Source organism: Poromitra crassiceps, assembly GCF_964638095.1.
Source record: "Poromitra crassiceps genome assembly, chromosome: 7".
NCBI lineage: Eukaryota > Metazoa > Chordata > Actinopteri > Beryciformes > Melamphaidae > Poromitra > Poromitra crassiceps.
The window spans coordinates 26,367,210-26,381,356 of NC_139628.1; the positions used below are offsets into that span (position 1 = coordinate 26,367,210).

General features: G+C 42.3%; 1 protein-coding gene across 1 annotated transcript in view; it reads right to left on the reverse strand.

Moving 5' to 3' along the window:
* Positions 1-3,200: 3,200 nt before the first annotated feature.
* LOC310779499 (uncharacterized protein) overlaps positions 3,201-14,147 on the reverse strand; it is a gene marked incomplete at its 5' end in the record, with an annotated part of 28,033 nt that continues 17,086 nt past the window's right edge. Inside the window, 5 exons of the mRNA XM_083640030.1 lie at positions 3,201-3,654; positions 8,483-8,565; positions 9,204-9,602; positions 9,706-9,770; positions 10,138-10,284. Of these exons, the coding sequence (XP_083496156.1) occupies positions 3,586-3,654; positions 8,483-8,565; positions 9,204-9,602; positions 9,706-9,770; positions 10,138-10,284 (763 nt within the window). The 3' untranslated portion in view covers positions 3,201-3,585. The remainder of the gene's footprint in view (positions 3,655-8,482; positions 8,566-9,203; positions 9,603-9,705; positions 9,771-10,137; positions 10,285-14,147) is intronic.

Genomic DNA, 14,147 nt, shown 5'->3' on the forward strand with positions numbered 1-14,147 from the left:
GGCGTCAGCGGAGGACCAAAATGCAAGAATCATTAGTCAATGAACAGCCAGGAATGGGTCTCGCGCTACTTTTGCATAAAATAAAGCCGATAATGTACAATTTGATTCATTTCAAGGGATGAAAAACCCTTTCAAAGTACAACACTGTCTATAAAAACTGGTCCATTGGAGTGAATGGAGATGTCGGAACTCTTCTATTATACGGCTCTGGCTGTAACCACCTGTGTTGCGTTCAGGTAACATCCTAAATTACACTGTTATACAATTGAGAGCATAATTTCTCTTTTATATGAAAGGAAAATGAGGGGGAAAGGGTTCGAACCCTTTCTCCCTCATTTTCCGCTCCTTTTCCAAAGGAGAAGTGTTGATATAAAAGAGAAATTATGCTCTCAATTGTATAACATTGTAATTTAGGATGTTACCTGAAAGCAACACAGGTGGTTACAGCCGTGGCAAAACCTCCGCAGCAAAACTTTGAAGCAACGCTACGATTGTTGTGCAAAAGCGGAGCGGGGAAGAGATAGATAATTTTTAGCCGGTCCATGGTGACAGGCTGCCTGTGTGTGTGCGCATCTGGCACAGCGGTGAGATGAGGGCACACACCGGTGCGGTGCTGCCGGGGAATTGCGTTCACGTGTGCGCGCCGTCACCGACTTCCGAAGATTATGTATTTCCGTATGGTAGTTGCTGAATGCGTTTTGAGAGGACGCATTGCATTTACACTTGTGTTAAATGTTGTCATAATGCGTCCCTGACCACCTCCGGAGGTGGTTTGGCCGATCAGATTGCAATCCTTCTTCAATGCGTTTTGGGGGTGTTTACACCTGTACTTTCAAGTGATAAAATACAATCGGATTGCAATCTGATGGCAGAAAACGCATGTTAATGCCAGGTGTAAATGGCCTCCGATTTCCCTGCCTCCAGTTATAAGTCTGCTTCACTAACAAGTTCAACTCCAACAGTTTTATTGGCATTAAATACTTCAGTATTAGTTACTAAAGCATGAACAAACAAACAAACACAAACAAACAAACACACAAACGAGCAAATACATAGATAAATAAACAAACAAACAAACATTCGAAAATTGCAATGTTCCAATCATACACAAAGAGATTTGGGGATTTGGGTTCATGCTCTGCCTTTCCTATGACTCAGGTTTTTTTGTCTTTATTTGATTGTCTGTGCTGTAAAAATGAATAAATAAATGCTCACAAAAACAAATATAACATTGAAAATATGATGTATACATTCACCCCTGAATTCCTCAAAATTAAGGGAGTTATTAATGGAGAACCATCAATATGCCCTTAAACAACCAAAGACACAACATATAACTTTCTATTAATAACTCATTAATAATCCTGTAAGTGTAAACCATTCACACAAAGTATTTTTTTTAAATCCCTTCATTGTATTGTCTCCATCAACTGAGACCCCTTAAAACCCATGATAATAACCCTTACAAATAACATGTTTTGTGGGATTTATCAAGTGACACACACACAAAAAACTACTGTTGCACAAAAGCTCAGTGTTATTTCTGATGAACTTGAACTGTCTCACAAGTTCCTTCCTGTAACATTACACAGATCTGATTTCAAAATACTATCGTAGCCTTCATTGATGTTTGATGTGCCATATTCTTTTGACAGCAGCTCCCCCTTCCTGTTCCAGATAGATGTGACACTTTCTTTTCTTTCTTTCTTTCTTTCTTTCTTTCTTTCTTTCTTTCTTTCTTTTCTTTCTTTCTTTCTTTCTTATTTCTTTCTTTCTTTCTTTTGTTCTTTCTTTCTTTCTTTCTTTCTTTCTTTTCTTTCTGTGTTTCTTTCTTGCTTTCTGTCTTTCAGGTCGATTAATTTAATGGACTCTTGTGTCACTGGATTATTTTTAATATAATAAAGCCAAAATTTTGTTCAATGAAGGGACCTTTTGAATTATGCGAGTTTGGCATTGAGCTACAGTATTACACTTTTGGATGAAGATGATGATAAATGCAATGCATTTTGAAAATAATGCATATCAACAAGATGATGTATTTTGCAACTTAAACATCCTCATAGTAACAGTTACTTTTTAAAATTGTATTGTTTTGATGTTGCTTCTCTCCACAAATAACTTTCATTCCAGTCATTCTGGGTAGAGTTTTGGCCTTTTAGTCTAACTGCACACATTTTGAGGGGATTTTCAGACAGATTCTTTTTAGGAGTTCTGTGTGCGTTTCCCAACAAAGAAGCTTCTTAAAGAGTTAAGAAGCTTCTTAACTCCTTCTGAGTTAAGAAGGCTCCAAAGAAGTGTTTCCCAAACACCTTCTTAACAGCCTTCTTAACACATCGCTAAAGAAGGCTCTTAAGAAGGGTTCTGTGAAAGGTGCTATATAAATCCACAACATTCTTATTATAAAAGGAATCCATTGTGATTAGAGGAATATAGCCTACGGTAAAACATTTAAAACACAAGTAACCATAGAGGAGAGATTTTCAAGTGTTCCCCAATTTTAAACACTAAAGGGTGCATGAAAGAAAGGAAAAAGGGAAAAACACAACAGTGGACACTATATTATTATCTCCTTTTGCCTGACGCGGCTGAATCTGCGAGTGTTTCGTCGTTAAGAAGGTGTTAAAAATGCCCCAGACCCTTCTTACAAAACCTTCTTAACGAAAGATCATCTTAGGCTAAGAAGCCATCGGGAAACGTGTTTGCTTCTTACGGGAGCCTTAAGAAGGGTCAAAGAAGCTTCTTAGCGCTAAGAAGCTTTTGGGGGAGTTGGGGTTAGGGTTAGAAAAAAATATATATATGAAAAATAGAAAATATATACTTTATTTCCTATAAAAATACAATAAAAAAATTCTGGGAAAAAGGAGGTGGAACAATTGAGGCACAAGTCTTTCAGCGTTGCTCTATCTGATGAGCTCACACAGAATTACTCAGTTAGGCATGACGCACAGACGTTCCTCCGTGGCGTCACTGTCCAAGGTGCTGAAACCTTAACCAGAGTTAAACTGCAACAAAGTGTTTGGCTGCATTGGGCACTGACTACATGGAGGAGACTTTTTGGTAAAACAAAAATCATTTTGCAGTCATTCCTTGAAGACTTGATGACCTGGTACCGAGACTCCTAGCGGCAGAGTTGTAGTCAAGTCTCTAATCTTCGAGTGCGATCGAGTCTCAATTTCCCAGTGCTCGATTCAGAGTCCAAGTCTAAATCACTAAAGACTTTATTAAAACATTATCACCAATATGACATTTTAAGGCAAGGAAACAGTATCATACATCCAAACAAATAGATGTATTCATATCCATAGGTTGAAGCATTGAATTAGGATAAATCATATTCACCAAAGTTCACCCAAAAAAATTACAGAATTTTCATTTTTGGGTGAACTTATCCTTTAATTGTCTTAAACTTAAAAATATTGAAACAATGAAAGATTTTTAGTCTAACTTTTTAACCCTTAAAACAACAAATAAGCCCATATCAATTTCAAATTTGAAGGCGGCAAAACTTAAGTTGAAGCATCCTGAAATTTCTTACAATGTGGGATGTGGCCAGCAGGCAGCGCTGTAGTCCTCTTTTTCCACTTCCTACTTAATGCGTACAAGGTCTAGAGTGATGTCTGCTGGCAGCCCTCGTCTGACCAGTTCCTCTTTAATCTGGAAGAGAAAAGAAAGTGTGGCATTGAGATATGGCAGCTGTTATCTGGGGGATCTGAAGAGGCAAGAGTGGATTTCTTAAGGCAACTGAAGTAAGACAGACTGACAGACATGCTGTTACAACCTGGCTCAAGGAAGTAATGATGAGGAAGCCATATGCCCAAAGTAAAGGTTAAAACAATATTTTACTAAGTAAATTCCAGTGAAAAACAAACACAAACTAAAAGCACAGAACAAAAGGTGTGCATAGGTGTGGAGGAGAGAGACGCTGATGTCTGAAGGCTTTTTAAGCCCAAGCAGTACACCAGGCCCAGGTACACTCCAATCAGCCTCGACGACCGCACCCACCAGGCTCCTGCAAGACACAGAGCCAGGAGAGTGGGGGGGTCGTCAACTCGTCACAATAGACAGTAGTGATACGCAGGTCACAGTGCCAACTTGGCAACTTTGTCGCTATATTTACTTATTTTTCAGCCCCCCCACTTCCCTGGCGACTTATGCAAAAGCAACTTTTTCTGGCCATGGGAAGCTGGGGTGTGCACAGATAGACCCCAGGTGGTGCCGGGAACACACCAGCACGTCGTGGAAGTGTCGAGCGGGAGCCTGGCCATTCACACCAGAAGACTGCACAGTTCTGCTCCACGATGGCTCCGCGCCAGTCACAACTTGTACTGACTTCATGCCTGACTGCACCTGGGCGCTCACGGCTCGCGTCAAAAATAGACCAGACTGAAGCGGAAACTCTCGCTGCAGGATGCGAGATGGACGCTACGTGCCATGGCCGATGTGATCAGGCTAAACTGTTACAGAAGCAAGAGGCCGAAATGAAACTGCCTCCGTGTTGCGTCGCTTTCGTGTCGGAGACGCTTCAGGTGTGTTCCCGCCATACGCCTTTTGGCCTCTGACTTAAGTGTCCTTTTTACAAGATGTCCACGGCCAACATTATTGTGTTTCAGAGGCTGCAGTGGACTCACTTTAGTTAGAGTTAGAGTGAAGATAGTAGTATCATATGAAACTAGAAGACCTCAGCTTAGGTCTTCTAGTTTCATATGATACCAGTAGGCCTACCGATGGATGCCTCTTAGGTCCTAAGTTATCCATCGGTACCAACCATGTTATGCTAGCTTGTCGGGAAGGCTGCTAAATACAATTTTAGCTAAGGAAAAACTGGCATTGGCCAGTTTTTCAATTTGTCAAAGGGGCCCTTGACCTCTCACCTCAAGATATCTGAATGAGAATGGTTCTATAGGTACCCACGTCTCCCCTTTACAGACATTCCCACTGTATGCTAATCCCTAATCCTATGCAGCTTTTGGTACACACGCAACATTTATATTGCACGCAATATAAATGTGTTATTTCTGCCTATTTTATTTGGATATTTCTGCATACTGGGGTCTCTAAACAGTCTTGGAAATGCATAATTTGGTATGACTGGAAAGTTGATACTCTTGCTGATTCGATGAGACCAATTGTATGAGATGAGACCACATTTTTCTGTATTATGTGTGTAGAATATGTGTTGTCTGCTTTTCGTGCTGTCTTGGTGTGGCCCTGATGGCCTCATCAGTCTGGGACCTTCAGCACTCACTGGATCGGTTCGCAGCCGAGTGTGAAGCAGTTGGGATGAAGATCAGCACCTCTAAATCTGAGGCCATGGTTCTCAGCAGGAAAACTACTTCAGGTAGGGAATGAGTCTTACCCCAAGTGAAGGAGTTCAAGTATCTCGGGGTCTTGTTCTCGAGTGAGGGGACAATGGAGCGGGAGATGGCCCGGAGCATCGGTGCAGCGGGGGCAGTATTGCGTTTGCTTTACCGCACCGTTGTCACGAAAAAAGAGCTGAGCCAGAAGGCAAAGCTCTCGATCTACTGGTCGATCTTCGTTCGTAACCTCACCTATTGTCATGAAGGATGGGTCATGACCGAAAGAACAAGATTGCGGATGCAAGCAGCCGAAATGGCTTTTCTCAGGAGGGTGGCTGATATCTCCCTTAGGGATAAGGTGAGAAGCTCAGTCATTCATGAGGGACTCTGAGTATAGCCGCTGCTCCTTTGTGTATAAAGGAGCCAGTTGAGGTCAATCGGGCATCTGGTAAGGATGCCACCTGTGCGCCTCCCTAGAGAGGTGTTCCAGGCACATCCAGCTGGGAGGAGACCAGGGGGCAGACCGAGGGCAAGGTGTAGAGATTATGGGCCCTATCTTGGCAAAAGCGGTAATTTCGCGCTTGCTCGTCTTGAACGCTGGGGCGCAGGCACAAATTGGAGGTGTGCCAAGTCATCTGCTATTTTCCGTGCCCCGCAAAATGCCACATGCACGCGCCGCAAATGGGATTTGGGCGGTCTAACCAGTGGCGTGCCGTCCATTAGGCGAACTAGGCAAATGCTAAGGGCGCTTGAGCCGTTAGGGGCGCCAGAGAGGGTAAAAAAAAAAAAAAAAAAAAAAAAAAAAAAAAAATTACAAATACTTTTTTTTTACAAATACTTTTTCATGATAATAGGCCTACTATTATTTTACAATAGTAGACAAAAATAAGAAGAACAACGTCTTAAGTCTTTAAATAATAGTGAAATCATTTTTCTAATTCTGGCTTTCTGGCTGCCCGGGCTGCAGCACTTTCACCATGGTCCCTAATCCATACCACCCCACCCACTGCGCGGCCGCGCCCCCTTCTACCTGCTCTGAGCTTTTTCCCAGAGTGGGGGAAGGGAGCTGGAAGGTGGGTGCTGAGGGTGCTGCAGCACCCCCTGGTGGCAAGAAATGGATTTTTGAAATTGTTGGATTTGGCTGTCTTGTGTTTATACCACCAACAAGATGCATTAAAAAACAGTTTGTGCTTCGCAGCTCTAATCTTATTTCATACGCTCTCTCTTCAAAAGTGTTTGATTTTCATCATAATCTGGTTTTCCATAATAATAATAATAATAATAATAATAATAAGTTCAGTGTTTATGCCTGTGTTTCTGTCTGTTGTAGTGTAAAACGACTAAAGGGAGAGCAGGTGCTTACATGAAAGTGAGTGAGAAAAGAAGAAGATACTGAATAATGACATCACAACAGTATAATCCTAATGTTAATTTAAAATTTAATATTCTTATAAATATGGATGAAAGTCCAAAAAACATAAAATTTTCTTCGGCGCTGCCCTCGCGGGCAGCACCGAGACACCCTTCCTTACAGCACCCTAAAAGTACTTCCAGCGCCACTGGGGAAGGGCGATTCTGAGCCTGCACTGCAGTGCTGGATTAGCTGCGATATAATTTTTATTATATTTTCTTTGGGGGAGAGGGGGGGGGAGAGGGGAGGGGGGAGGGGGGGGGGGGGGCACCAGCAAAAATCTTGCCTAGGGCACCAACTTGGTCAGGCACGCCACTGGGTCTAACCACCTGAATTATTCACAGGTGGTGCCTGGCAATGCCTGGGCGTTAGATCAATCAAACCAATCAGATTTCCGTCTCACATTCCCTTTAATAAAACCTAATCAAAAGTGTCCGCCTTGTAAAAAAAAAAAGTAAATTGACCCAGGGGCTACACTGAGTGAGGTTGGGGGGCGCATGCGGCCCGCGGGCCACCAGTTGCCCACCTCACGTTGTTCTCCTGTGACAAATCATTGTTGGGATGGCTGACGTAGATTTGAAAATCATGACCCATCCCTAAAGTATGTGTATAAGTATGTTTATACTGAGAGGCACTGTGTTATCCCACCGGTCACTATTGTCGCCGTCAACATGTTTACTCATTCTATGACCACACTGAACAAAGTTAAGTAATTGCCACCGCCGCCACAGAAATGGAGCAGGGGCCCGTGTCCGCACCAGTCCCCCAGACGCTATGCTGGACTTCCCCCCACTGCTGCCTGATGACAGCAGCTTCCAGTCCTCCACTGGTGAGGAGGTGGTGGAGGAAGAGAAGGAGGGGCGGTACCCTCTAGTATCGAGGCTCCGCCCACTAGCACATATGCTCCACCCTCTAGCACAGAGGCCCTACCCTCCAAGACAGCCCCCCCATGTGTTAATAGCTGGGCTGGGATAAGAATTGACTGCATGGTAGGTTAATTCAGTATAGACATTAGATGCACTGTGTTATCCCACCGGTCACAATTGTTGCTGACCATAAAACTCACCTTTTCACCTACTTTTCCATGAAAATTTAAAAAAATTATGATTGATTATTTCAAAAGGTTACTAATGACACATGATTCGGATGATGTTCATGTCTGGGGAAAATTCGGGATTAAATGGGTTAAGGTGGGTACGTGATTCATGATTGATTCCTTCAGTTTGTTCAGAGATTCATTTGCAAGTGTAGCCTGAAGCCTTTCCAAACTAATTTTAACAAAGGTGAATCAAAAGGACTGGTCCAAAATCGATTCACTGATAAAAAGTAAAGCACACACATCCACTTGATGAGCAGGTGCAGGACAAACAAACAAATCAGTATCCAATAAAATAAGTAGAGTCCCCACACTGCTTATAGACTTCTCCCAGTAGATTTATTTTTAACGTTTCGGTCTCAAACAACCTTCTTTAGAATCCAGAATCCATAATCGATTCACTACCATCAGGTAATCCGAAAGAATCAAGATAGTTAAAAGAATCGTTCTCCCTAGAAGTAAAGGTTACGTGCAACAAAGCTGTCACTAACAGAAGACGTATGTTGTCCCTAACAAAATATACATTCCAGTTTCACATGGAAACCTCACCTCAGGAAGTATCCTTAACTGAGCTATGCTTATTTAAAGTCCAAGTTGAAGGGTGCAGTTATCTAACTCAGCATGATCTTACATGGGTCATTAGTAAATTATCTTTTGATTTGATGAGACATGACAGACCTGTTGGAGGAGTGTATTCCTGATGTCGTCTTCAGACAGTGGAGTCTCAGAGGAAAGTCTCATATTCACACCTACAACATAACCTGGAGAAACAGTGACTCATTACAATGTAGAAAGAAAGAAAGAAAGAAGGAAAGAAAGAAAGAAAGAAAGAAAGAAAGAAAGAAAGAAAGAAAGAAAGAAAGAAAGAAAGAAAGAAAACTTATAACAATAGATTCTTATTATTACACAATAGAAAGTGCTGAAACTGAGTAATAGAATACAGATAGAGATCAATAGAGTAGAAATTTGATCACCCGAATCCATAATGCCTCCAGCCTGGCTATCACTGGTGGAGGCATAATTATCACCAGAAACCAGCTAAATGCTGGAAGTTAGGGAGCGATCACATCTACAGTTTGTTTTCTTTGGTCCAAACCAGAGTGGAAAAGTTTACTTTCACTTTGCAGTCAGTAACTATTTAGTCTAAGTAGCAGTCATACTTTTCAAAAAAATATCACAATATCTCAGTTTGTAGTGAAGCTCTGCATATTTTACAGTCAAATGATCTTAGAGCCCAAATGCCTCAGAAGTGATAGATGACATCACATAATGCACACTGCTAATTTAATGCTTCTGTGGAGGCATTTCAGACAAGAGATTTACTGAAATCCATTGACATATTTGGAAAAAGCACGTGTGATGCATTTCTGCCTGACATTAGTTATTGTGTTATACTCACTCGGCTCAGGACTTTCAGTACTTGCTATGTTCGGGGTTTCGGTTACAGGTGGTGTGGAAGCTGTAGTTGGTGAAGGTGTGGCTGCAGGTGTTGGGGTTGTGATTGGTGGTGTAGTAGGTGAAGGGGGAATGGTAGTTGTAATGTGTGTGGTAGATGCTGTTGTTGGTGTGTTGGCTGCTGTTGGTTTAGTTGTGGTTGTAGTTAGTGGTGTAGTTGTAAAGAGAGTGGAAGTTGAATCTTGTACGGTAGTTGGTGTAGTCATGGTTGTTGTTGTTACTTGTGTAGTTGTAGAGGGAATGGTGGTTGTACTTTGTGTGGTAGTGACTGTAGATGGTGTGTTGGTTGTAGTTGTACTGAGCAGTGTTGTAGTTGTAAGAGGGACAGCTGAAGTTGTTGTTTCTGTAAAGATGTGTTATAAACACATTTCACATTAACTCTATCACACCAGGAAATCAGCAATGGAATTTGAATTATGGAGAAATGAAAGACTGACTCTACTCACCATTTCCAACGCTGACAATCACACATCGTAGCACCGAGTGATACTTTATGGGGTTAGGCTGAAGGCTGAGAAATAAATCAATTTGTTACAAAATGTGATGTACATCTTTGGAGAAATCTGATGATTTACTATGGAGCAGCCATAAGCTTACATTTTCATTAATTTACACAAATGCACCCCTTAATTCATGCAAATCCTTTTAAACTTAATCGGGGAGTTAGGAGGAGATCCCATTGAAACTTATTCAATCATCCTCTTAGTCATACACAACACAAGTGCAAATAGTTACAGTGTAAACTCTGTAATTGTCATTGTGATAATACCCTCTCGAAAAACATGATGAGGGAGAAGTTAATGAAATACCTCTACAGTGTTATTGTGTACTTGGGATACATTTTGATAGGTTAATTAATGAAGTAAGAAGAGACAGACTTGTTCACTGCCTGGACCACAAAGCAGATGGGATGGTTTTCTCCAGCTTCCTCCTCAGATGGTGTCCAAGTCAGGATGAACTGTCCTGCTGCTGATCCAATCTGTTTCTCTGCATTGTGTGGCCCACTGAACAACAGCTCTGAAACACTGTAACAAACACAAAGGAGGACATGTTGTGAGGCCCACTGAACAACAGCTCTGAAACACTGTAACAAACACAAAGGAGGACATGTTGTGAGGCCCACTGAACAACAGCTCTGAAACACTGTAACAAACACAAAGGAGGACATGTTGTGAGGCCCACTGAACAACAGCTCTGAAACACTGTAACAAACACAAAGGAGGACATGTTGTGAGGCCCACTGAACAACAGCTCTGAAACACTGTAACAAACACAAAGGAGGACATGTTGTGAGGCCCACTGAACAACAGCTCTGAAACACTGTAACAAACACAAAGGAGGACATGTTGTGAGGCCCACTGAACAACAGCTCTGAAACACTGTAACAAACACAAAGGAGGACATGTTGTGAGGCCCACTGAACAACAGCTCTGAAACACTGTAACAAACACAAAGGAGGACATGTTGTGAGGCCCACTGAACAACAGCTCTGAAACACTGTAACAAACACAAAGGAGGACATGTTGTGAGGCCCACTGAACAACAGCTCTGAAACACTGTAACAAACACAAAGGAGGACATGTTGTGAGGCCCACTGAACAACAGCTCTGAAACACTGTAACAAACACAAAGGAGGACATGTTGTGAGGCCCACTGAACAACAGCTCTGAAACACTGTAACAAACACAAAGGAGGACATGTTGTGAGGCCGACTGAACAACAGCTCTGAAACACTGTAACAAACACAAAGGAGGACATGTTGTGTGGCCCACTGAACAACAGCTCTGAAACACTGTAACAAACACAAAGGAGGACATGTTGTGTGGCCCACTGAACAACAGCTCTGAAACACTGTAACAAACACAAAGGAGGACATGTTGTGTGGCCCGCTGAACAACAGCTCTGAAACACTGTAACAAACACAAAGGAGGACATGTTGTGTGGCCCACTGAACAACAGCTCTGAAACACTGTAACAAACACAAAGGAGGACATGTTGTGTGGCCCGCTGAACAACAGCTCTGAAACACTGTAACAAACACAAAGGAGGACATGTTGTGTGGCCCACTGAACAACAGCTCTGAAACACTGTAACAAACACAAAGGAGGACATGTTGTGTGGCCCACTGAACAACAGCTCTGAAACACTGTAACAAACACAAAGGAGGACATGTTGTGTGGCCCGCTGAACAACAGCTCTGAAACACTGTAACAAACACAAAGGAGGACATGTTGTGAGGCCCACTGAACAACAGCTCTGAAACACTGTAACAAACACAAAGGAGGACATGTTGTGTGGCCCACTGAACAACAGCTCTGAAACACTGTAACAAACACAAAGGAGGACATGTTGTGAGGCCCACTGAACAACAGCTCTGAAACACTGTAACAAACACAAAGGAGGACATGTTGTGTGACCCACTGAACAACAGCTCTGAAACACTGTAACAAACACAAAGGAGGACATGTTGTGTGTCCTGCTGAACAACAGCTCTGAAACACTGTAACAAACACAAAGGAGGACATGTTGTGTGGCCCACTGAACAACAGCTCTGAAACACTGTAACAAACACAAAGGAGGACATGTTGTGAGGCCCGCTGAACAACAGCTCTGAAACACTGTAACAAACACAAAGGAGGACATGTTGTGTGGCCCACTGAACAACAGCTCTGAAACACTGTAACAAACACAAAGGAGGACATGTTGTGAGGCCCACTGAACAACAGCTTTGAAACACTGTAACAAACACAAAGGAGAGTGTAACTGTCTCACAGACAAAGAGAGAGGTTTCATTGAGATGTTTTATTTCATATTTAGATTATCCCTGTCCCGAAAGGCCCATGGCGCTCAAAGGCTACAGACCTGTTGCCGTGACCTCTGTGGTCATGAAGGTCCTCCCTAAAATCCATCCCAGACCCACTCTGACCCCCTGCAGTTCACCTACTGAGCCAACAGGTCTGGAGAAGATGCTATAAACATGGCCCTCCATACCGTACATCAGGAACTTATGCCAGAGGTTTTCTGCACGCCACCACGCAAATAGCCTCATGTTTGGATGAACATTTAGTGTGCTTTATGTAAGGTTTATTTGATGTAGAGAGTAAAGGGTCACATGACCAGAGTTTAGGGGCAATAGGGCGTGACCATGGTATTATGGGTCAGAACCAACATGGCTGCTGCAGCAGAGGAAAGATGTATATTACATTTTGTTTGTTTTATTCTTGTGAATAATGTCTGTTGATCTGCCTTTACATCAGGGTTTTAGTTATAATCTGACCTTTGTGGGGGTCTCTAAAATATATCATGTCAGAAGCGTGCGGCGGTGTTGGTTAAGTAGTTGGTTATATGTGAGAGAGAGAACAGTTTATACAGGTCATCACTCTGATGAACACTTAAACTACCACACACCAAAACAACCAGACATAAGAACAGTTTCTACAGGCATCACTCTGATGAACACTTAAACTACCACACACCAAAACAACCAGACATAAGAACAGTTTCTACAGGCATCACTCTGATGAACACTTAAACTACCACACACCAAAACAACCAGACATAAGAACAGTTCCGACAGTCATCACTCTGATAAACACTTAAACTACCACACACCAAAACAACCAGACATAATAACAGTTCCCACAGGCATCACTCTGATGAACACTTAAACTACCATACACCAAAACAACCAGACATAAGAACAGTTTCTACAGGCATCACTCTGATGAACACTTAAACTACCACACACCAAAACAACCAGACATAAGAACAGTTCCGACAGTCATCACTCTGATGAACACTTAAACTACCATACACCAAAACAACCAGACATAAGAACAGTTCCCACAGGCATCACTCTGATGAACACTTAAACTACCACACACCAAAACAACCAGACATAAGAACAGTTTCTACAGGCATCACTCTGATGAACACTTAAACTACCACACACCAAAACAACCAGACATAAGAACTGTTTCTACAGGCCATCACTCTGATGAACACTTAAACTACCATACACCAAAACAACCAGACATAAGAACAGTTCCGACAGTCATCACTCTGATGAACACTTAAACTACCACACACCAAAACAACCAGACATAAGAACCGTTTCTACAGGCATCACTCTGATGAACACTTAAACTACCGTACACCCAAACAACCAGACATAAGAACCGTTTCTACAGGCATCACTCTGATGAACACTTAAACTACCGTACACCAAAACAACCAGACATAAGAACCGTTTCTACAGGCATTACTCTGATGAACACTTAAACTACCACACACCAAAACAACCAGACATAAGAACAGTTCCCACAGGCATCACTCTGATGAACACTTAAACTACCATACACCAAAACAACCAGACATAAGAACAGTTCCGACAGTCATCACTCTGATGAACACTTAAACTACCACACACCAAAACAACCAGACATAAGAACCCTTTCTACAGGCATCACTCTGATGAACACTTAAACTACCGTACACCCAAACAACCAGACATAAGAACCGTTTCTACAGGCATCACTCTGATGAACACTTAAACTACCGTACACCAAAACAACCAGACATAAGAACCGTTTCTACAGGCATTACTCTGATGAACACTTAAACTACCACACACCAAAACAACCAGACATAAGAACATTTTCTACAGGCATCACTCTGATGAACACTTAAACTACCACACACCAACAACCAGACATAAGAACCGTTTCTACAGGCATCACTCTGATGAACACTTAAACTACCTCACACCAAAACAACCAGACATAAGAACCGTTTCTACAGGCATCACTCTGATGAACACTTAAACTACCATACACCAAAAGAACCAGACATAAGAACCGTTTCTACAGGCATCACTCTGATGAACACT